General features: G+C 45.5%; 1 protein-coding gene across 1 annotated transcript in view; it reads right to left on the bottom strand.

Moving 5' to 3' along the window:
* Positions 1-25,497, bottom strand: part of SYN2 (synapsin II) — a 204,383-nt gene that overhangs the window by 1,863 nt on the left and 177,023 nt on the right. The window contains exons 8-12 of the mRNA XM_049642737.1: positions 22,591-22,665; positions 22,024-22,126; positions 20,562-20,711; positions 5,838-5,898; positions 1,547-1,766 (exon numbers count right to left, since the gene is read on the bottom strand). Coding sequence (XP_049498694.1) covers positions 1,547-1,766; positions 5,838-5,898; positions 20,562-20,711; positions 22,024-22,126; positions 22,591-22,665 — 609 coding nt within the window. The remainder of the gene's footprint in view (positions 1-1,546; positions 1,767-5,837; positions 5,899-20,561; positions 20,712-22,023; positions 22,127-22,590; positions 22,666-25,497) is intronic.

Here is a 25,497-nt window from a genome sequence, read left to right as displayed (position 1 = left end):
CTATCCTGATGGTTTTTGGCTGCAGAACTCTTCTCCTGGTGTCTTAGAACTCTCAGTCTTCCCTGAAATTTGGGGTGCAGACCCAGAAATTCCCTTCTACAGAGTGTGAGCAGTTTTTCTCCTGCAGTGACTGTAAATAAATGGCCTGTCTTTCATTAGGGTTGGGGGTGAGCCCCAACATGCTTGCCTCTGGGAGGGGGCCCTCTTCTGCATGTACAGCCAGGGGCACCACGTATAAGCCTCCTGCCTGTTGTCAGAGGCTGGCTCTATTTGATATTTCAGCCCAAAGGCAGTGGCAACCCAAAGATCTGCCCTCAGACTGGGGCCAGAGTTGGCTAATGAGAAGGCAGGAGAGATTTTAAAAGTCAGCACGCAGAAAACAATCTTATTGAGGGGAGGTTATGGGGCAGGTGAGATGTGAAATGTGCCACCAGCTAGAGCTGGGGAGCAGGAGTGGGTGATGCCCCTCCAGTCATGAGGGCTGAAAGACCTAGAGAGAGCAGTTATCTGGATGACCTGAACCCTAATCCTGGCTCTGCTACTAACTGACAAAGTGGTTTTGAAAAAGAAAATTAACCAAATCTCTCTGAGCAGTTTACTCATCTCTACAATGCCTAGACTATCTCTAAGTGCCTCCCTTTCCTCCCTCCCTGAAGATTCCAATCACCTCACTCTGAGAAGCACTGGTGGGTCACTCCCATCCCCACAAGGCTACAGCTGTCTCTGCTGCAGTGATGACAGGGGTCTATTTGGGGACAGTACAGAGAGGTGTCTCTGGTTCTGGGGAAGAGGGTAGAACTGACCACCATCCTCACCTAGATGCTGTCTATCCCAAGTACAGCATTACTGTTTTCTAGGGGCCCTCAGTTCTTCCTCTGAAGCAGGGCAGTGTGGTGAGGGCTTGCAGGGCAGTGTGGTGAGGGCTTCTACGGAGTGAGGAAGCCCAAGAAGATGGAGTTCCTCGGGGTATCTATCTGGGCCCTCCTCTGACCATAACCAGAAACCAAGCTCCTTCTGACAAAGCTGAAGGTAAAAAGTTGAAATGGATTTAACTACTTCCCCCTTTTCCTTCTGGGCAGGCTTGCTGATTGCACACCCTAAACTGTGAGTCAGAGGCAGGAAAGAGGATTTTTTTTCTTTTTAATTTTGAAAGAGAGAGAGACACACACACAGAAAAGGAATGGAAAAAAAGAGTGGGAGACAGGATTTAAAAAAAAGAGAAAGAAACAACAACCCTAAGCTAATATAAGAATAGGAAAGGGGGCAGTAACTCTGCCTTGTTGGTATTCCCCAGGAAGAAAGGGGAGGGTTTGTACTTCTGGCTAGACCTTAGACTTTCACTTCCCTCTTTCCTACCCTCCCTGATCAACCCCAACCATGCCCCCAACCAAAAAAATAACCCAGAACCAAAACCCCAAAAAAGCCCCACAAAAATATCTGTAGAAGGAAGCCTGATTGAAGGTGCTTTCTAGCAGCTCTGAAGCCTAAGTCCTGTGAGGAGGGGCAGGAAGGGGAGAGGGGAAGGAGCTGCTGAGTCGTCTCTTACTTGAGCTGTGGGTGAGGCTGGGGCTTCTGTGGTGGAGCAGCCGGGGGTGGCTGGACCTCTGCCAGGGAGCTGCTGCTGGAGGGTGCATCTCCGTGGGTGGTGGAGGAAGAAGAGGAGGAGGAGGAAGAGGAGGAAGGTGGCAGTGATGGTCCAGGGGGAGGCCGGCGTGGAGGCAGCACCTTGCCTGGGGGTTGCATTCCTTGGGGTTGCCCAGGGCCCCCTAGGTTCAGTACAAGAAAAACTTCATAATTTAACCATATCAAAGGGTTTCCTTATTAGAATCTACGTCTTATGGGGTGGGGTTAGTTAATTACCAAAAGGATAAGCTCTATTATGAGAAGCCACCCAGAGGCTCTGAAGGGCTCCAGAGCCAGTCCCTGGCTTCCCCCATTCATCCAACCACCACTAGCTCCACCTCAGAGACACAGCCCCTCAGGCACAGAAGTCAGGACAGGGAAGAAACCATGACAGGAGCAGCCCTTCAGAGGCAAGCTCTTTTACAGAAATCCTCCCAGACCACAGGGAGCCCAACCCTCCTCTCCAGAGGTTCCTTAGGTATAGGGCAACCCACCCCATGCAGGCCTAGAAGGCCTCAAGTTCCACGCAGCAGACATAGTACAGGGCAGTGGAAAGAGCACAGGGCTGGGCGTCAGAAAAACCAAGACAGAGTCTACTAGTGACTCCCTGAGCAAGTCAGCAAACTACTCTGCACCTTGGTGTTTACAACCATAAAACTATTAAAAAGTAACCCCTAGTCTTAGTTGTCTTTCAGACAGTGTTCAGGTAGTGTTTCAAAGATGTTAATGGACCAGAAAGTTCTTCAAAAAGCATTGTGTGCTTTATGACCATTGATGATCACAGACTTGTGATGGTTTTACCCAGCTGGTCTTTGTCCGGCTCCTGACCTGCACATGTCTGATTGTCACGCCCCGCCCCACCAGAGCTTCATTTTAACATTAGCCCATGCACATGACTAGGGTCAATCCTTTGTTTCCATGTGCTCTTTTGCCCCTTAGTACCATCCTCAGGGGGCTCCATTCCCTCCCAGATGTATGTGGTGGAAATTTTCCAGAAACCCAAGTCCTATGCTCCCCTGGGGATGTTGTGGGCACCATCTGGCAAAGAGCCCCACCTGCCCCCCAAAGGGTAGGGATACTGTTCTCCCAGCATGAGACAGAAAACCATCTGGTGGCCTGGAGAGAAAAAAAGGCCATCCTTCCTCTGGGGCTTGTCAGGCAGTAAGTGTGATACCTGATTGCTCAGATTTTGCTAAGGGCGTTCCTGTACTCAAAAGTCAAAAGATGTCCCCATCAGTGCATACTGACTAGTGGAAATGATGCATAATTGGTCGGAGAGATCCAATTTCTCAGTCTCATTCCCAGAGTCCACATTCATGGGCCCACTGTAAGGAGTGGGCTTCTAGAAACTCAGGAGAAGCTAAGAGTTGTGTTGTAACTTAGTTTCCTAGAAACACCAGAATACCCATACCCTCTAGAGAGGCAGATTTATACATCTACAACACTGTGCACCCATGATCATCAGCCCATCTCCCTACCACATGGCATGGGCTCCACTTTATCAATTACCAGTAAATACCAGGGTTAGTTATACATAAATAAATACATAAAGGAATAAAGAAATGGAGTTTTGCATTGAAAACTTGAAGTTCCAAGTTCAAATCAGATAACCAGTGAAGATGAAGACGAAAGATCAGCATATTCCACGTTAACCAGTTCTGCCTCTTCCAAAGTTTGGCATCGTTTGTATTATAGCCTTTTCTTGTAAAGTACAGCAGGTTGATAGCTCAGCCTCTTGTACCAGGAACCTGAATTCTTTCCCACTTGTACAGAGATGCTTGAATAGCCAGAAACTTTACAACTTAACACTGAAGACAGATATAACTTTTCCTTTATTGCACATTAAGCTGTACAAGAGAGTCACAAAAGAGAGGTACTTAAATCACTCTTCCAGCATTGGCTGAGGTTCTCCCAGCTGGATCGGTACAAAAAAAGGGGACAACATCAGAAAAGAAATGGGTACAAAACACCTGAACAGCAATCCTATACTGTGACACGGATGTCCCCCAGGCCACAGAGTTGTTCCTTAGCATGCTGCCTGAGGGCACATAATAGTCAGGATACGCTGCCTGCTTGCATTTGGCAGTAGGAGCCCTAATCAGTTTCTCCCCGACCTGAGAGACCTTGGCTAAAGCCACCCTGGAGCCTGACTGAATTCAAATGGCAACTTTGTATTTGTGGCTCACAAATGTCACATGAAAAGCACCTAGATGTTCACACTGATAACATGCAGAGAAGCAACACCACTATCAGCTCACTGCTTGGACAAAAAATAATAATAAATAATAAGTAAAAAATAAATAAAAGGTATTCCTCCATTCTGGGAAATGTTGCTTTATTCCTTTCTACCATTTCATCAGATTGGGAGGTATTTAAGGACCTGATTCTTATGCAACCCACCTGGAAGCGCGTAAATGCATATGTGTATATATTTACAACAGATCGACCATCACCACCATCATCTAAGGGAGGGGTCACAGATGAGAACACTCACACTCAGTGCATTTCCCTGTAGCCTCAGAATTTGCCAGCAACCCAAGGAGAAACTGGGGCACGTGCCCCTGGACACATAAATCATACTATCGGCACTATTTATTCCTCCGACCTGGAATCCAGAACAGTAACATGTCAGTATAGAAGTGAGAGGAATGTGAAAGTAGAGCTAGAAGCATTTCTCTAAAATGCAAACTGCTAGCATGATCTCCCACGGACCATCATGCCAGAGGAGACCACTCAGTGCCCGTCCCAACCTGGCTAGGAGATGGCAGGAGGAGGCACTGAAGCCGAGGCCTGCTTTAAATACCTGCCTCATCACTGCCCAGGAACTGTGTGTCAGAGGAAAGAGGGCAAACTGGTAAGGTTTCTTCAAGAGCCATGGCTGTGGAGCTTCTGCCCCAAACACACACAAGCTAAAATTGGAGACAGTTCTTCCCAGGAAAAAGAAAAACCCTCATTCTCTGACTTCTGGAGGGCTCTTGTCAGAGCTGGAAATGAAAGCAGGAGTCCACCTCAGACTTCTGTAGCAGTGTACCCGCTCTGTGAAATGGGACATTTTTTATTTGGTCTCATGATGCCTAGGGAGAGGCCAAGAGCACAGTGGCTGAATCCTTCTCAGACTTTCAGTAGCTTCCTGCATCCTATGTCCAAAATCACTACAGAATCATCTCTGTACATAGGTCAAGCTTTGGGGAATAAAAAGCAGCCTCAGTTTCACAGAAGCGCATAATATGGCCAATTCAGAAACAGCAACAAAGAAGAAACAACTTAGGGGGACTGAGATCAACACACAGAAAATACTCACAAGTTCACTTTGATATTGCACATCAGCGGCCCCATTTTTTTTTTTTTTTTGTCTAATCTCATAGCTAATTAGTTAATAATAAAAAAGAAGGTACACTTCGATGTAAAATACAGAACACATTCCTGGAAATAGCTTGTTCTTTATATTTCATGTCATCACTAAAAACACAAGAGCTCTACAGGCACAGCCAGCCTATTCACATAAACTCAAACTGCACCAAATTTTTAGCAAATGGAGAAAAAGGTGGATGCCTTCAGATTCAACGGATGAAGCTATGGAAATTAGACCTTGAAAATCTCTTAAACTTCTATTTACCCTAGTCATGCAGAAAGGAAGCAAAAAGCACAATTCATTGAAGATCCCAAGCACACTCATGGAGGTAAGCAGGGGGTGGGGGGGTGCTTTAATCTGAGTCTGGGGGGGAGAAGGAGAGGAGTTGGGTTTTATTTTTGTGGTCTTTGTTTCTCCCCTGTCCACCCCCCTCAGTTCTATTTCACCCCACATTATGTAATACTTTAAAAAATACTATCAAACCACCCAGAAGATAGTCACACTGGACTTGGGAGAGGCACAATTCTTTTGTACACTGTTGACAAACAGCCCTGGAATCACAAGTTATACAGAGAAACATAAGTGAGCATTACAAGCACGAACAGGAACAGGTAAACAACCAGACAGAGGAGCTGACACTGCATAGGAAAACACAGTCCAGTCAGCATTGAAAGAACGCAGAAATGGCACCACTGGGGGGTGGGGGGAGTGTTGCTCCCCTCCCCGCTTTCCTTTCTTTCCTTGTTTGTTTTTGGCTTAAAATTTCTGCTTTGAAAAATGAACTACCAATCACTTTAAGAAGCTTGGACTTGTTTGGGCCCTACTGCAATGCCATTACAGTCGAGAATATACTGTAAACAACCTTGAGGGGCTGGCCGCTGAGGTGGGGTCTTGCTTGAGTCCGGATCCTTAAGTGTTCCACTCTGGAAGACAAAATGCAAAAGAGATAAAAACAAAACTCTGAGCAGATTCCAAAGAGAAACCCTGTGGCTCCATGGCATGAGTGTAGTGGGATCTGATGGGATCCATGGGATCTGGCCTAGAGGCTTCTGTTGTTCCAGAAATGCCTCAAGGGAGATCTCAACATCTGGAGTGTTGCTGGGGCACAGGTCTAGGGGGTCTGGGCCTTAGTCCCATACTGGTAGGCAGTGCCCCCCTCCCTGCTTCTCATTTCCCTCCCTTTTAGACGTATTCTGTTCAGAAGCTTTGAATCTTCTAACAGCATCTGGTTTCTTCTCTGGTGGCTGCCTCCTGTTCAGTTTCCCCTCATACTCATGGCCCGGCTTCCTGAAGGAAAGATCAACACCAAACTCCAGAGAGTGGGTTGCCTTAGGCGATTCCAAGGGTCCTGAGAGCAGGGGCTGGACTAGATGACTAGCCTAGACTTGCTTCACTTCTTCTGTGGAGTTAATTCTGGGGTGGGATCAGCTCTGGGCTGGCTCTGGGGTCAGATCCACTCTTCGGGCTGCACTGGAACCCCCACAGGGAAGGACTTAAAGGAGGGGGCAGTAGTCTGTTTCCCCCCACCCCAGAAACCCTTCTTACCCAGAGGGAAGCAGTAAGATGTTAATGCTAGTAAAAGTGCTCAAGGCCAGGCTGTTTTTCCTTCTCAGATAGCATAATCACATTTTACCCAATAACATGGCTCCACTCCCAAGTTCCCTCTCCTCCCAGCTAGGATTCTGATTATGCCCAGACAGGATCAAATATGCACGTGACTTCAGTTTGTCTTACATTTGAATTAAGGCAGTGAGGACTTGGAGCTTAAATTCAGTAAAAGGGAAATGGTCTGTAAAACCTAAGGGCTGCCAAGTGTGCTGATGGTGATGTCACAGAGGGAGCTGCAAGGGCAAGGCTGTGAAATGGGCTGAGAATGTCATTAGCATTCTCTCACTTCCTCTTTCAGTGCCCCTCGGCCCTACTCCCACATGAAAACCATCTCTCATCCTGTTCCTTATTTCCTATGGGCCTCTGATTCTTACCTTCAGTCTCTTCTCCTGCCTATTAAGGCCTGTTTTCAGCTCCACTCAAGGAGAGCCAAAGTGTTACCCTCTCCAGTGTCATGGTCTTTAACAACCTTGCTTAAAACTGTTCTACTAAGAGGATTTGGGGCAGTGGGAGGCAGGGGGCCTTTGAAATGTCCTTAGCGCCACCACATCAGAGGGTGTGTGTTCTATCTACATTCCCTACCCCCTCACAGATCACAGCAAGCAATCGCACCAATACTTTCCCTCCCCTTCTTCCAAGCCTTGTCATGGGGTCCATGCTTGTTCTGAGCTCTGGCACCAAAATACCCACACCCAACACACCAGCTAGAGACCACACCATCCAGTCAGCAGCAAGACCCATCAGCTTTTCTCTCTCAACATCTAAGATTCACCACCTTCTTCTAACCAATGCTGGTCAGGCCTGTACCATTTCTTGCTTAGACTACTAGACTCCTAGTACTAGTACTCCTACTACTTTACCACTACCAAAATAGTCTCCTCTCTCTCCAATCTATTCTCTCCATGCCTACCTGCTGTTCTCCTATACTCCTTTCCTAATTGTGTCACTTTACTGCTCTAAGTAATTTATAGCTAATGCTGCATATGTGCCAGGTAACATACTGGGAACTTTCATGCAGTATTGCCAAAAACCTCATAAGACCTCTATGAGGTAGATGCTATTATTATCAGCATCTCTAATTTTTAGATAAGGAAATTGAGGCCTAGCTAAGTCATGTAATTTTCACAGAGTCACACAGTAGAGGCTGATGCAGCTGGGCTGTGAGGCCAGGCAGTCTGATGCTCATATTTTCTTCCCATTACCAGCAAGATGACAACCACATCCTTCAGGCTGACATCCAAAACTTGCTTCAGCATGGTTGGAATTGACCTTCCTAGCCTTCCCTTTGCCTCATGCCCTAAACACACCTGTTCCCTCTAGGCCTGACCCCTCACTGTTTATTCTCTAGGGTAGGCCACTCCATTGTTTGTGCTGATTATCTTCCAGGAATGCCTTTTCTCCTGTTCTACCAATCCCATCCAACACATCCTAGAGGTTTAAGTCACTTTCTACCTCATCCTTGAAACCTTTCGACTGTGATGTCTTCTCTGAAATCCTGAAACAGCACTTTGGAGACTCATACTACTGAAGAGAGCCTTTGTTTTTATCCTGAAGACTGGGGATGATGCCCCCAAGAAGACAGATGCTTCAGAGAACTATGTGTCTTCATCTTCTCTTGAATTTCCAACAAATACAATGCCCATTGTTTTCAAAGAAAAAGTGGGATATAAGGCCTGGTACAGGAACTATTTATTTAAAAAATTCAAACAGTTGGAATCAGGAATATTTTGGAAAATTCAAGACTATCAAAATTTTACCAACAGCGTCAAGCACAGGGCTGAGTATAATAAGATATCCTTAATAAATGCTTGTTAAATAAATGAACATGCAAACACAGTAACAGTGAAAATCCAAAAAGGACTAGAGTATAAGTCTTTAGAAGACAAATGTTGTTAAATCATAGAAGTTAAATTGTATTGAATTTGGTATCAAATCCAGTGAGCAGCTCTGGAAATGTTCAAGTTAGGGAATTAAAATTGAGGCCAGCAGAGGTATCTGCCTGTATATCAGGTACAGAAGATAAAATTAAAACAAGCCTCAAAGAATCAGAAATTGCTTCCACCAAGACCACCTAACCCAGCTGAAGTCAGGGAAACCTTAGGCCCAAGGGTTCTTTCTCACTGTGATCTCTTCTCTCTCAACCTGGCTGCCAACTGGAGAAGTCTGGGGCCAGGATACAGTGTCTGGTAATGGGTGCACCAGGATAGCAGGATAGCCTTTCTACCTGGGCTTCTCACATGCTCTGACTAGGTTGGGCATCAGCCCCACGTCCCAACACACACACACACACACACACACACACACACACACACACACACTGCTGCCTAGGTCTCCAGCAGCAAGTCTTTAAGATTGGGCAGCAGAGTGATTGAGGAATTTAGGTTTTTTGGGTTGGGAAGACCTTGGGTTCGATTCAAATCTGCCACTAACTAGCTTTGTGACCTTGGGCAAGTTATTTCACTCCTCTGCACCCATCTTTCTTCAAAAGAAGTGAGATTATCTATCTATCTATCTATCTATCTATCTACCTACCTACCTACCTACCTATAAGCATTTGACCCTGGTAGGTGCTAAGTAAATGCAGCAGATGATGGTCATGGTGATGCTGATAAGGAATTTCTTCTGAAACTCTGTCTTACTCTCATGATGGAATACCCCCTGCAGTGCTCTATTCCTAGGCTTTGGAGAACTTTATTTAATTGTGATAACAAAGCCTCCTCTGGGCTCCCTGACAAGCCATCAGTGTTATGCCCTCTAATTGACTGAAAAGGATACTCAGATGAAAGACACCAAATTCATACAGTTTGTGGAGCCACTAGACTGTCTCTTGCCAGTTCCCTTTCCCCAAGGCCTCACCTCATACCACTGACTGCTGCCAATCACCTCAGACATTGATCAAGAATAGCTTAAGATGTTCTCCTCTCAGAGAATTGTTATTTTCAGATAGGGCTATGGAAGACCATATAACAAGAGAGCAGAGCCAGGGCCAATGGGCAAAAGCTCTGGAAAAGTAGACTTTCAGTTACAGGAAGAACTTTATATAGCGAAAACAGTAGAAGAGGTTATCTTGGGAGGTGGGTGTGTTCAGCAGAGGCTAGAGAATTACCTGACAAAGATATTGTAGAGATATTCTTTCACTAAACATGAGATAGATTAGGTGAACACCATGGTTCCTTGTATCCTGACAGTTTATGATTCTGGTGGCAGGGTGTGTTGGGGGGGAGGGACTTTAAAATCCCATAGATTAAACTCTAATGGTAGAACACCAGACACTGACTGGATGACTTGACACGGGTAATCATACCAATGAAAGCTGGCCCTGGCTCTTCTCAGCCTAAGAAATATAAAAATAAGACACCCAAGGATAAACTGAGCCCAAAAGTTTCACTTCTAAAAGCTTCAGAGAAAGAGCTCCCAGAGGCGGTCCTTTGAGCTGGAGCCTGGGAATATGCTTTGGCCACCCTTGTCTGGCGCCTAGGGAGCTTCTCCCTTCCCTGGCTCCACTGAGGTTGTGGACTGAAGACTTCCCAGGGACTATGTGGGGCAGGACGAGAGTCCCCTAGGACTGTCCCTTACCAGGCTGAGACTCTCTGGCTCCGCCCACAAGCCTTCCATCTGTTGGGGCTGAGGGGTATTCCCGTGGGGTTTGGCTACCATGGGATCTGTCTCCAGTCACCAAGAACTGCCTGGATGCTTAATTCCACAGAAGTCTGGCCACTCTGGCGTCACTGCCAAAGTCTGGCCTATAGCCAGCCCACAGCAGGAGCTCATGGCCAGACTGAGCTACGGTTTCCCTCAGGAAGTTGAGTTGACTCAAACAGGTAAGAACGTGTAGTCCAGTGCTTGTGCCCAGCTGCACTCAAAAAAGAAGGGGGAATAAATGGCCTTACAGCCCCTTAAGGGGAAAAAACAAACAAACAAACAACCCTGGGCTTATAGAATGACAAAAAGCTCAGAGGTTGTCCATTTACAATGCCGTTGCCAAAAAATTTTACGCTAGAGAGGCTTCAGAAAGGGAAGTCACAGGTTCACTGCTCTTTGGGCTGATAAGCCCCACAAGAGAGCACTGCAACCAATTCTGGTGCTTCTTTAAGGGTGACACCAGTGGAATTAAAATGGGTACATGGAACACACAGGATGGTGAAAAGTGTGGAAATGACATCTTTCCTCATGTGACTTTGAGAAAGTTACTTAATCTCTGAGTCTCAGTTTTTTAAATAGGCAGATTAGAAGGTCTAAGTGAGGTAACCGTGGAAACACCTAGGACTGAGTAGAAAATCAAAGTTAGTCAAATGTAAATCTGATCAAGGTCAAGGGCTAGCTTGGGTTGTAATGATCTTCCTGGCCTTAGAGGTGTTTAAACAGGGCCAGGACAAACTCTGATCAGAGATACTGTGGAGGACGTCATCAAGTTGAAGCCAGAGGTCTTCTACAAGCTGTTCTGTCTCTGGGATTCCATTAATTCTTTCATGCATTTTTCATTTCTCTAGGTGTCTGAGATAGGAGACAAGCCTTTCTTAGCTGCAGAGTCTTGAGCCCAGCAAGATGCCAGGGCTACTGGGCCTGAGCAGAGGCACAGGCTTTGAGGGCCTTGGCAAGTAGAGGGCTGCTGCTCTCCATCAAAGCTGGTTGGGCTGGTATCCCACTCTGATGAACCCATTGGGCTTTAGTAATCTGAGAAATCAGGGAGACAGGAGAGAGGCAGGTATAGCTCAGAGGCTCCTCTAGGTTGGCTAAGTTTAGCACTTGGTTTTCAGGAAAGCAAGGGTTTCCCTTACACAAGGTCACAAAGGCCCAGCTCTCTCCATTCTTACCTTCCCCTGTGCTCTGGTGGGGACATGAAAAAGGCATAGTGCCTATTATTGTAGACCACTACCTGAACTGTGGATCAGAAGATCCAGCACTCCTGTGTGACTGTGTGACTCTGGAGAAGTCATTTGCATTCTCTTTGCTGATGTATGAAACAGAGATAGAAATACCAGCCCAAACCATTTCACATAGGGTGGTGAGGCTCAAAATAGTGACTGTGCTTTGTAAACTGTACAGTGCTAGGCAAGGCATTGGTATATGTGACCATCATTACTATTATTTAAATAATAATAAATATCAATCCAAAGGAATGCAGCTTTAATGAAGCTCTAGAATTTCATGTGTCAATGGAGAAAGTATTGTTGGGTGGCTTCCTTTCACCTGGTGCACAGTGGCTCAGTATGTAGGGGATTCTGGGTTAGGCTATACCATGCCCTCTGTATTATCACTAACTTGTTCCAGTGAGGCCCCTGAAGATGCAGAAAAGTCATTTCAGAAACAGTAAATATTAGCTGTTGAGGTAAATGGACAGGCAATCACAGTCTAGGAGAAAAAGCAAGCCCATGGATGAGGGTTTGTGGGGTTTTGTCAAAGGCACCTTTAACTTGCTACCCTGTGGCTTTCAGCAGACAAGCTGGGAGACAGGAGCTCCTATCTGAGGTCCCAGCAGGACGGAAAGCTGAGGAAGGAAAGACACTGAGTGACTCAACTTTTCAGAGTTGTTGGCCCGAGTCCAGCTGCCCCCACCAAGGAGGAAGGCCTGTGCTTGCTCAGCATATCTGAGACAGGAAATTGGGAAAGGGTCTCAGGGTCTGGCCCCAGGAAAGAGGCCAGGCCAAGCTCTTTGCCGGACACGCCACAGAGCTATTCTGATCAGCTCCCCCAGGCTCTGCTCCCCCGGTCTAAGACCCCAGGGGGAATGAGGCAGCAGGAAGGAATGTGGTTGGGAGGTTGTAGGTTCAGTTAGAGCAAAGGGGACAGCATGTTTTCAGGCACCTTGGGATCTTTCTGAGATCACCCCAGCAGTCACCAGTGCCCACCTTCCTTCCTCGGAAAGGTTATAAAAGGTTCCCAAGGATGAGCTCTTCTTCCTCCTCCTTTCACGAGGGAAATTGCTACTCTGAGGGCAGAGCTCATCTCCTGGATTGGGGCCCTCCCATGATCAGTGATTTCCTAAGGACATAAGAAGTGTCCCACGGGGGCAATCCATGAGACCTATGGAGGCACTGAGGGCCAGGTCACCCGAGGTCAGAATGTCAGCTTCAAGTGATTAAAGATGTCCCTTAAAAGTTAAGACAGCCTGAAAATAGTCAGTTTCCCTTAATAGTCTGCTAAAGGATCTGGTCACTAGTGACTTTATCTGAACCTGCTTCAAATCTCACATTTTCAGCTTATACTCACTGGGGAACTAATTCCCTAAAGCCAGTCCTGCTGTGGGAAGCAGGAAGACCTTTCATTTGTCCTAAATTTACTTCTTCTAAGCTATGTGAGTCCCTCTTAGTCTCATGTTTGGGATCTGAGTTGCATCCCTTCACTAACTGCATGGCACTTTAGACCCCACTGAAACCCCTTCTCAGTCTTTGTGTCCTTGTATTCAAGAGACTTCATCTTTTTGAGCCTCTGTGGCTAGAAAGACCTGGCTGGAAATGTTTTCAGTATCTCTTTAGTCCAGAGAACCAGTAAAAAGGACTGGTAGAATGTCCCACCAGAGGCCACAGGCTGCAGGTCTGTGGGCCTCAGTCTTTCGGTTCTGAAGTCTCATCACTGCCCTTTCCAGGTCTGTGGCTAGTACACAGCATCTCAGATCTGGAAAGGGATTTTAAGCTACCTGCACCAACAGCCCTAGCCCCCAGCCCACACTTTCACCATAGCCCTGACATGTACTCATCTTGCCCCTGAAAGAACATCAGCAGTGACGTGGCAGCCATACACACCAGTTCCCAGGGCAGCCATTTCCTCTCCTAGTGTTAGTTTACTCCTGTCTTCCAGCAGGTTTGCCTTTGGGCACCAGGCACCAGAGACCTGAAGGTACTCAGTCATGGGCTCCTTGAGAGTATTGCTATTCAACTGGATCTCCTTTAACATTAAGTCGTTGATTTGCCAAATGCCCCAACCCCCATATTCTTTCCTCTGAGCACATTCTTAGAGTTAGAGGTTGTCCTTGTTTATACTGTGATTCTCAGACTGGAAACCACATTGCAGTTGTGGTCTGATCAGCTCAAGGTAGGGGAAGAGGCTCATTTTCCTCCCGGACACCATATGTGTACTAAATACTTCCAAAGGCTGAGTCTTAGAATCACTTCTCCTGGGTATAACCTGCAAGCCAAACAGAAAGCCCATTGGTGTCTGAAATCCCTGCATTAGCAATTCAGCCCTTTGACTCCGGAAGACATTACAGGAAACTTTAAAAAGTGGAAGCAGTGTGGTGGGGTATGAACAAAGATTCACCACCTGAAGGAGAGCACCAGGATCCCACCTCTGCTGGCGTGACCTGAAGCTTTGTCTACCCGAAGTTCTCTCCTTGGTTCCCAGTAGTCTCAGGAGCAGCATACACCTCTCCAGAGCCCCAGGCTCAACTCAGATCCCAGAAGACAGACCCCAAGGGTTGGTGAATGTGTGGAGGGGATGCAAGGGCATGGCCTATAGGAAGGTTTCAAAAGTATATAGCCTGGAGGCTTTGGCCATCACTGGCCACCAGGTGTCACTGCCACCTTGAGAACAGTCTCCCAAAAGCACTTCAGAGTCACTTGCCCTGGCCAACTCTTAGGGCAGCTCCAAAGCTGGCAGTACAGCCAATCTGAGGCCAGGTTGTCATTAGCCAGATAAGGCTTTGCCACTTGCCTCCCTGCCCTCAGCAACATAGCAGTGCCTTTTACAACCCTGCCCCTATTCCTTCGAACTGGGCACAGCAGCTAGCTTGAGTCTGCTCAAACGACTTTGCTCTTTGTCTTCTATAATTAGTCTGTCTCAGGCTAGGAGGCTGGCTGACAACAAGGTAAGGTGTGCCCTCTACTCACCTCCCCCTCAGCCTCCTTTAGGTGCTCTTCTAGAGTCAAAGAAATGAGAGCTGTAACAGTAGAGCTGCAGACAAGGATAGAGAGGGAGAAAGAGAAAGGTAGATAAATTGTCCTGATCTTGACCTAGAATACTGGGCAAGAAGCAGCTCTTAGGGCTTGTGACTCAGGCCAGAAGTTCTTTCAGCCTGAGCTGCCAGAGCCATGGAAGAAAGCGGCCAGCAAGAGGGGTCTGATTGTGAGGAATGGAATGTGACTTAATGACAGCACCTAAGGTCTCAGTGTACTGTACAGAGTTCTGGCTGGGACCCAGGTAATGTCCCTTGGCTTATAGCCCTTCCATTTTCACACTACCAAAATCACTCACAGGATCCTGACACCAACTCTAATATGCTTTAAGGGCTGTTAAAGACACTTATTCCATCTGGGAACTCATTCAACAAATATGTACTGCAATACCATATCAAGGGGAGGAGAAGGAGGAGTGGTTTGCCTGGGTAGGAGGAGTATTTTAGTCACTGTCATTTGCATAGAATTGCTATCACATAACGATAATAAAAAGCAGACAGACTTAGTTTTGTTATTGTTAACTTTTCTACTGAGGACTGTCTGTATCTGGCCACATCACTCTCGCCCACTCCTCAGTATACTCATGATGTATTCAGTGGTTACAAATTACCAGCTACTCTGCAGGCCCTAGAGACACAGCAGTGAACAGACCCCTACTCTCCAGATCCTTACATGCTACTGGAAGAGTCAAAGGCATAAACAGATGAGAATGATTTTAGCTGATAGCAAGAGCTATGCAGCAAATTCAAGAAGCGGGGGTGGTAGCCGGTGGTACCTTCGGATTGGATGGTTGAGGCAATTTCAGTTGTACTGTCATGAAGGAGCCAGCCATGCAAAAAAAGGGGAAGAGCATTTCAGAGAGAGGACACAGCTGATGCGATGGCCCCTACCAGTGTGGCTGGGGCACAGTGAAGAAGAGCTAGGATGGTATGAGGGCAAAGAGGCAGGCAGGGGTCTACGTGAGTTGCTTGGGAAAAATTGGAAGGAAGACAAACTTAAGGGGAAAAAAAGAGTTCTGTTTTGGCCTTGTTATATTTATGATGCCTTCAGACATGCAAATAAAGATGTCAAGCAAGAGTTAAAAATGTGAATCTGGAGTTCAAGGAGCGGTCAGAGCAGGAGATAGATATGGGCTGGCTGAGATCGCCAAGGAATGTACACAGACCACATTCTAGGGCACCAACATTTGGAGGTTTAACACAAGTGGAGAAGCCAGCAAAGGAGGTGAGAAGGAGAAATCAATGAGGTAGAATGAAGACCAGGCAAGAACAGGGTCACTGAGGCCTGGAAAGGAAAGTGTTTTAAGAAGGAGGGAGTGTGGGCAACTGCATCAAGGCTACTGAGAAGTCATGCAAGATAAGAAGATGGGAAGATCAGAACTCAGTGACTTGGAGTCACTGTGACAAGAGCAATTTCAGTGGGATGGTGGGATTGGTTATTATTTCTTTTTTCTAAATGGCAGATGTTTGTGGGTAGATGTGAAAATCTTCTAGAGAGAAGAAATTGATGATGGAGAAAACAGGGATAACTTGAAAGCCAAAAGGATGTGGCATCCAGATCACCAGTGAAGGGTGGGTCTTAGAAGCAGATCATGTGGCTAAAGATGCAGATTAACTGGCAGATGTAATAGTGGGAATATGGAAGCAATCTGGTCTGACACTCCATGGGCCTGGAGCCAGGATGACTGAAATGTCTCCTCAATCATAACCAGTGGAAATATGCTATCATCAGGGAGAAATAGGAGGTGGAAATATGACCAGTTCAGTCATGACTTCCAGCCCAAGTAGCAGCATTTTGCCAAGTGTGACAGACTGGTATTTCTGTCTTTAGGGGGGCTGGGGTCAAGGCACAAGGTTCAGGAAGAAACTAGCAGAGAATATAAGAAGGTACCATCTGACCAATGGTGATGACCTCTGTGAATTCAGTCATGATATGAATTTAGAATATGAACATCTTTTGGACAGGAACTATATCTCATTCATCACTGTAGCCCTAAGTCTAATGACTAATTTTAAGCACATATGTTGGGCTAGGCCTGTGCTAGTCAGTGGAAAGACAGATGAAAAAGGCATGTCCCTTGCCCACAGGGTCTGAAATATTCAAGAAACATTGGCTAAGCTAATTTAATCATATATGGAGTAAAGAATTTGGCCTTGCCCAAAGAGAAATCTGGCCTTTGTCCCCCAACTCCTGGGAGGTAAGAAATCTGGCCTTTGTCCCCCTACTTTTGGAAGGAAAATTCTTGGGATTTCCTGAGCAATAGGAGTGTCCCTGTTATTTGTGGTGAGAGCCCTCAGATCACATTTGATAATATATGCTGATGAGGTGACTCACAGTAGCCCGTGGGGCCACATGGTATTAATTTGACTTTGAGGTATGGTGATACTGGAGACCAAGTTCAAACAGGTGATCAATCAGTCGAGCATAACTGTTACATGAAAACCAATAAAAACTATGAACACCAAATCTCAGATGAGCTTCCCTGATTAGCACCATGTGTACTGTCACATAAGGATGCTGAGAGGTTAATGGGTCCTTAGGACAATGAAAGCTTCATGTTTGGAATCTCCCAGACTCTGCCCTGTGCATTCTTCCTTTGGTTCATTTTTGAGCTGTATCCTTTCCTATAATACAACTGTGAGTATAACAGCTTTCAGTAAGTTATGTGAGTCCTTCCAGAGAACTCTTGGGAACTCTGAACTTTCTGTTGGTATCAGGAGTGAAGGCAGTCTTGTGGAAGACTGTACTCTCAGACTTTGCAGTTGGGCTGACTCCAGGTTTCATGTGACTTTAGAATTCAAAGGGATCTAGATATCATCTGATCCAACTTCATTCCGTAAGTGAGGAATTAGAGACTTAGAGATGGGGAAAGACTTACCCAAGGTCACATAATATCAGGATAGAGTAGGACGAACCCCTGAGTGTCCTAACTCCCAGCATAATGTGCTTCCCACAATATCTTAGTGTAGCTTTGAATGTGAGCCTGAGCAGAGAAAAGCTTATCCTTGAGCCAGTCTGGCTTTGCTACAAGGGGATTTTTGTAGGAGCTCCTATATCTAGGAAAGCTTATTCCTTACTATGTTTCTTACCTCCCATTTTTCTTTAGAATATTTAAGTTGCAATATGTAATGTTTGCAGAGTTAGGGGCTTGTACCAAAATAGAACTAATGCTTTTTGTGGGGTGGACAATATTTTTTGGTGATTTCTTTGTTACTGAACTTTTATGCTTCAGATATCATTTCTGTATAATCTAAATTTCATTGCTAGAAGACATGTTAGCGTTTTTTTTTTGTTCAGTCCTTCATTTTACACATGAAGATGCTGAGACACAGAAACAGAAACAGGACGATATCTATCCCAGGTCACTTGGTGAGTCAGTGGCAAGGACAAGGCTGAACTTAGGTCTCCTCTTCATTCTAGTCCAAAATGACTTTCCTGTAGAAGGCCAAGAGAGTTGTGCACACTCCTGTTTATAAAAGGACTTCAGGGATCCTCAAAGAATCCCAGAACAGCCCATTTTTGTTTATCTTGCCTGGGCAGCATGAGCCTGTCCTACTCTGTATAAATTCTTTAAGCTGCAACCAGATGTTCTCTGTATTTCTCAGGAAGGAGGCTACCTGTTACTGTTCCTCCCAGGCAGGGACAAGCAACAATCTGCTGATCCATTAGCTTTACAAAATCATAAAATCTAACCACAGATCTGATATTTTTAAACCAGGAAAGTTTGTTTGTTTGTTTATTAAAATTTTTTTAAGTTTATTTATTTTTGACAGAGACAGAGTAGGAGCATGAGCTGGGGAGGGGCAGAGAGAGGGAGAGAGACACAGAATCCGAAGCAGGCTCCAGGCTCCAAGCTGTCAGCACAGAGCCTGATGCAGGGCTCGAACTCACAAACTGTGAGATCATGACCTGGGCTGAAGTCATACGCTTAACCGACTAAACCACTTAGGTGCCCCGAAAGTTTTTTTATCACACCAAATTAAGTATAAATTTTAAATAATGGGATTATATCTCTAACAAGCAATTAATCTTTGTTCTGTTAATTACCCTATTGTAATTCTCTAATGACTAACATTCCTGATGTACAGAAACAGATGCTTGCACCTGCCCAGAGGTTTGACACAGCATGAGCCTGCTACAGAAGGTATGAGACACCCGTAAGAGCTGATATATGATAGCATCCCACTGCAGGTGGCTACTCTCAACTTGGACACCAGAAGTAAATCTATTAGCCCAGAAACTCCCATTTATCCAACATCAGCCAGAATAGAAGTATTTTACTCAAATTTTCAGAGCTCGAAAGGTATTTAGATCTATCTAATATTATAGGTGGAGAAACTGACATCCAGAGAAAGAATTGACTTACGAATGGTCACACTGTTTTAATTTAGTCATTTCTACAGAAATATTTCTCATACATTACGTTTCTAGCTTTCTTAAACAGCATGTGGAATACTGACTTACAAGTAACTGATTCTTGATGGTTCAGGTCCATTATTTTGAATATCAATCATGCTCCTATGCTATGATTCTGTGATATTCAAATGATAAGAAGAAAATGTGGGGTAATTTGCTTCTATACCAAATAATCCAGGCTGGTTTATCCTGTTTTTCCCTCCCCCACTCCTCTTCTTTCTTACTGAAGTATTTTGAGAATCCAATTACTTGGCTTCTGTTTGCAGTATAATCCCAGTGAGGCACTGATCTTTAGGAAAGGGGGTGATAATATCGAAGCCTAAGGTCGCAGGGAACCCAAGCCCAGAGGCTGCTTACTTACTTAATAATAGCAAGTAACTTTTATTGAACACTTATGATACACTATGTATGCTATATTTTAGGTTCTTTACTTCATTTAATTCTCATAATAACCCTAGGAGAGGGGTGCCATTGTCATCTCTGCTGAGCCACATATAAGTGTCTAAGGTCACAAAGCCAGTAAATAGAGGGTCCAGGATTCAAACTTGGGTAGTTCTCTCTTTAAAGCCTATACTCTGAAATCACTATTATATTCTACCTCTCTAATTGTCTTAAGTATGATTTTGAAAGAAAGATTTCTGAGTGATTTTCACGTACAAGTAATAAAACTTGAACCCTAGAAAGGGTAGTAATTCCCACCCACCACCCACCCCCCACTGCCCCAAATCACACAGCTGTTTAGGGGAACAGCTAGACTAGGATTCAGTTCTTAGATTCATTATCTCAAGCTCTTACCACTTCATTATGCAAAAATTCAGTGGGAAGAAAGTTAGGGGATATTTTTGCAAAGTGAGATATCTCCTAGATGGGATTTAACACCCTCAGTCTTGCCTTTCTTTGGCCCATTCTAGAGCCACAGGACCTGAGCCACAAAAGCTTCAGTGTGGATTTCCCACCTGAGGTTTGGATTCTGTCGCTGTGAATGTGATTGGTCATGAGTCACATACCATAGTCAACTGAAGAAAGCTGTCTCTCTCCCTTAGAAAGGAAAGCAGATTTCTAGTTTGAGCTTTACCTTGTTACTCTCTTCCAGAATGAGGGAAGAGAATGACCCCCTCTTCTCTCTAGACCAACATATTTCTTTCTTTTTAAAATTTATTTATTTATTTTGAGAGAGAGAAAGAGAGTACAGGGGAGGAGTAGAGAGCAAGAAAGGGAGAGAGAGAATCCCAAGCAGTCTCCATGCTGTCAGCGCACAGCCCAACATGTGGCTCAATCTCATGAATCAAGAGATCATGAGTTGGATGCTTAATGGACTGAGTCACCCAGGCACTGCTAGACCAGCAGATTTCTGATAAACACCCTTCTTTCTCTACAAATGCAGCAGAGCCCTCATAGACAGTAAACACTTGTTGAGAGGTCAGACCCAGCACCCCCTCAGAGACCCCTCCCATTTAAAAGTGGGAGTATCCCAAGGGAAAATGGGCTATGGTTCCCCCAGAGACTTCAAGTTCAGAGAGAAGAGAGCCAATACTCCATTTCTGGACAGTTCTATAGCTGCTATTGCAGACTCCTAATGAGAAGCCTCCTCCATCTTGGAGCCACCAAAGTCTAGAGCAGTGGGCTTGGGAATGGTTCTTGGTTCTCCCATGTCTCTTCCTGCTGCTTACCTGTGGCTGCTGGGTGGTTAAGGGTCTCTGAGGGGACAGGAAAGGGGTCCTGGACAGCAGCTGGTTCATCTTGCTGATGACCAGTTCGGTGATGAGTTGTCTGTCTTCCACCTGGTGTTCACCAATCAGTGGCATACTACAGTCCATGACCTGGTGGAAGATGTAGCTCAGGTTAGGAAAGAGTCTGGAAACATCAAAGGCCTGGAATAGACTTTTAGAATGAGTAGGACGTAAGGCATCAGAGATAGGTTGGGGATGAAACTGGCATTCTTATCTTGAGCTGGAAGCAAGTTCTTTTGCAGAAATAGACCTGTGTCCCCTTCTCTGGCAAACCTTTGCCTAAGGTCCTCCCCACCAAACTTTACCCAGGCAAGGGCTCAGTGAGGTTGAAAGATTGGTAGCTGAAGAAGAGAGTATGGCTCTAGGGCTCAGAGGTTTGCAGGCAGGACACATGAAGGTCACTCCCTAACTTCTAGTTAAGAGTAGGCAGTTTTCGTCTCTGAGATTTTTCACCCATGCAGTTTCTGTCTCCACACATATTCTGCCCATTAAACAACTAGATTTCTGCTTTTGCTCATGACCTGGGATTCCTTCCCTTTCACCACCATCCTGATTCTTCCTGTACCTCAATGTCTGGGTAAATGTTTTCCTCCTTTAGGAAGAGACTGCCTAACCAGGACCATAGACCCTGTAGTCCAGCTCTCATTTATGATGAGAAAACAGGCCCACTGAGAGAGGGGACGTATGATTATCCAGGACACTACATGCCAAGCAGATCATGGAGTAGATTCTGAAGCTCACTTTGGGCTCCTGACACAAATCCTCTGCAAACACCACCAACTCCTGGCAAGGAGCCTTTCCTGTTCCCAGAAAGATTGGGCAAGAAAGTGTATGAACGATTCGTACTGCTACTCACTTTCCCTTTAATATGGGAAAAGGGAGTCAGCAAAGTTGTGTTAGAGGACCAGACTGAATAAAGTATCTCTAAGCCTCAGAGAGATGCTAAGAAGAATCTCCTGCATCCAGGAGACCTAAGCTCTAGCCCAGATTGAGACACCAATTCACTCCATGGCCTTGAGCACACGCTCATGGCATTGGGCTTTAGTTTTCTCATCTACAAAATGAGACTGAACCGAATGATTCCCAAGTCCAGCTTTCTAAGACCAAGAATGGTAAATCACTACAGTGTTCCCAGAGGAACAGCATTAGACTAGAACTCCAGGAACCCAGACCTGGCATCTCTTACCCTTGATGTGGGTCAGCCGAGCTAGTTGCAAACAATAGCTTCCTACTGGTGAAGATGTTTTGCTATGCACAGCCATTGGACGTATTGAGTGGGAACCATCCCCTGGCCTCAGAGACTAAATGCGGTTTGGGCAGCCCACATAGTTCTCAAGCCAAGAGCGTGGCCTCCAGCTTTGGGGGGTGTCTCTTACTGAGATATTCCTTGGGCCAGACTTACCTCAAAAATGTAGTCTTTCCCATCTTTACCATGTACAGCTTTGACAGCACAGATATCCAGGCCACCAAACATCTCAGAGCAGGTATCCACCCACAGCTTGTACCTGGAGGTGATGGGAAGGTGTTCTGAGTCTGGGATGTTAGCTCATATCAAACCTGCTTGCTACTGCATGCTCTCCTTCCTGTCTCCAGCTCTCCCATTCCACCCTTCTCCTCCTTCCCTCCCTCTACCCCCATCAAGCACATTGCCTTCTGTAGAATGCCCTCTCACTTTGCTCTCCAGATCCCACCCATGTTTCCAGGCTCAAAGCAGGTCTCATATACTCTAGGTGGCCTTCCTTGGCTATTCCAGTACACAGTAACTGCTCCTTTCTTGGAGCTTCTACATAGTGTTCAGTCTTTATCTTCATAATTTAGCATATAACCCAGTCCTGCCTGATCTCATTACCTGGCTACTTGGGCCTTTGTGTTCTGTCCTGATTAGAGGCTCCCTTTGGGCAGGAGTCACTTCTTTCACCTCTTCATCTAGGGAAGTTGGGCTGGGGGGTGGACAACTTCTCTCACTCACCTTTCTGACATGGCAATCTGCTCCAGCATTGCAGAGCCAGTGTTTGTCTTCCAGTTCCCTGAGATCGACGTCCTCCTGTAACAAGGTCCCACCAGGATAGGACAGGCAGTGAGCCGTACTAGCAAGATGGGGACATGAAACTTTCCAGAATTTTAGTTCACTGCTGCTTCCCCCACTTGCTTCTTGCCTCAGTAGCCAAGGCACCTTTCTGCTGAGCCTAGAAGCTGGCTACCTCTGCCAAACCCTGCCCTCAGTGTCCTCCTCCTCTCTATAGTCCAGCCCAGACTGCTGTGGCTCCAGGGAGGTTTCCCAGATCTTTTCCATCAGATGAACACTTATTTTCCCGAACCCCTAAAGGACGTTGCCTATACCTCACTTATAATCCTAGATCTACTTTTTACATTAGCTATTTGAGCTAAGTCTTATGTGTACAAGTCTATAAACCACTTGCAGCCTACCCACTTAGTATCTGGGCTGAGTTGGTATATACAGACTGAATTCTATTGATCTTGGGAACACTCTCAGGGTTCCGTGGCTTCCTTACTAGCTCACTTATTTATTCATTCAACAGTTAATTTCTGACAGTCTGCAGTATTAACAATGTGACTCTGGGCAAGTCAGTTAACTTCTTCAGGCTTAAGTTGCCTCATCCATCAAATGCAACTGATAGAATCAAGTCACCGACCTGTGACTTCTCTGCTGTGCCCTCTGCACCCTCTCCATTCATGAGCAGGTATTAGAGTCAACTAGTCTTGGACTAAATTGGAGGTAGATGACCTGGTTTCTATTCTGGATTTGCTCTTAACTGGCTGGGTGACCATGGGCAAGTCACTTCACTTCTCTGAGCCTCTTATCCCTGTGTAAACACAGGTTTGTCATGAGGATCAATTGATACAGTTTTAAATGAATTGTAAAACACCAAAAATAGGCCTTCTTAATTATTAGTCCTCACTCATACAGAGTCAAGAGGAAGGGGATTGCCTAGGGGACAGAAAAGCCCTGCTCACACTACTGACAGAGCCATTCATGTGCTGCCCTTGTCACGTGATACCATTTGGAGACTGGATGCACGTGGCAGTCTCCACTCAGCAGTTCCCAGGAGTACCTTCTCCAGAGGTCTGGTCTCAGACACTGAGAAATCTAGACATATGGCTACTTTTCAGAGCCCTGAGGCAGCCTAGTTAGTTGACTGATATGGTAATACGAACCCCTCACATTTGTATGGTACTGACTACTTTCCAAGGCTCTTCCTCCACAACCCCCTCACCAGAGCCTCAGTGCAAACCCCTGTTGTGAGTAGGCTGACATCCTCAAACCAACTTTACAGACAAGGAGATTAAGACTCAGAAAGGTTAAATGACTTGCCGAAGGTTATGTATCTAGTGAAATTAGACATCAGATAAAAAATCTAAGACTCTTGATTCCCTCATTGTGCTGTGCTCCCCCCATACCCCACGGCCTAGTTCAGAAAAAAACAAACAACTAACAGCTGACTGACTTGCAAAATCTGAGTAGAGACACACATAATAAAATCATAATAAAATAAGATCATAATAAAAATAGCACTGTCTTCCTAACACTGGTGGTTTACGGGTGTGTCCCTGTGACCAGGCTGAGCTCCTCAAGGGCAGGGGCAAAGAATCACTCGCTTCCAGGTCCCCAGCACAGGGCCACGGTACAAATACTGTCCTGGAAACTGAGTAAGTAATAATGTCCCTTACACTTCACACCTTTCTCTAACAATGAGAATACAGGGCATAGATCCATACAGGCTACCTGGGACCTAGGGGAGTGTAAGGAGCACCCAGAAGCCACTCAGTGACAGCTCAACTACCTCTCAGGACTTGAAGGTCATCTGACCTCCACAGACAGATGCACATTATCACCTACTGAGAATAGAGAGGGAACAGCACCCTCTTTTCACCAAATATGGCTGTCTCTGGATCTCTAGGGTGAGAGCTAAGGGAGAAGGGAAGACTCTTAAACCTTATTGTGGCTATTACCAGGTCAATTCCTTCTGAAAGCAAGGGGATAGCTAAAAGCTTGGGGAAGAGGAGCTGCGAGGACCTGAATATTCACCTAAATCACTGCCCCTTGCAAATCAAAAAGTAAGTAAATGTTTTCTAAAGTTTCTTTGGTTGCCCATCCTTCATAAATATTAGAGGATTCTCTTTTCTTATGCTTCAATGAAAATGCTTTTGGAAACCTGAACCTTAAAAAAGTGGCAACTCCTTTTAAAGATCAAGGTACTCTTGCTCCACTGTCATAAACATTTTGTATTTATGTATTTACTTTTAAAAGTAAAGGATAGGAAATCTGCTTTCCTAGGTGCCTACACATATTGATTTTTCTGCTTCTTTTAGCTACTTTTTATAATGATCTTTTAAACGATCTTGTCTTACATTGTGTACAATTTTAAAACAACCCTAAATTCCTTTCTGAAGCAGTAAGATTTTAAATAAAAAATTATAAACTTTTAAAAAGCAGTAATCTAGTCCAAACAAGTAAAAATGATTCTGTGCTTCAGTCCTGTACAAGGGCTCTTCCCTGAGTACTTACTGGCTGCCTACTCTGTGCCTGCTGCTACACAAGCTGATGGGGTTGCAGAGATGGTTCCACTGTCCCTCCCCAGGGAGTTCAGAGGAGGGTGACAGGAATTCCTGTGTGTGAAGAGGGCTAAGCTAGAGGTGTGTGCAGAATTATGAGAAGAAGGGGGTGTAGGGAAGGGCTCCTAATTCCAGGGGTGGGGAGTACAAACACTGAAGGGAGATAATGATGGAAGAACAGTGGAAATGGCTGGGCGAGGGAAAGGGAAGCTGCTCAACCTTAAAGTCTGCTCAAGTGCTGAGCGGCAAAGTCAAATCCTGGTTATAATGTTCTTGTTTGTAAAGGAAATACTATGCTATA

Source organism: Panthera uncia, chromosome A2, assembly GCF_023721935.1.
Source record: "Panthera uncia isolate 11264 chromosome A2, Puncia_PCG_1.0, whole genome shotgun sequence".
Lineage (NCBI taxonomy): Eukaryota > Metazoa > Chordata > Mammalia > Carnivora > Felidae > Panthera > Panthera uncia.
Note: the sequence above shows the minus strand (reverse complement) of the source record. Positions and strands in the feature narration are given on the sequence as shown.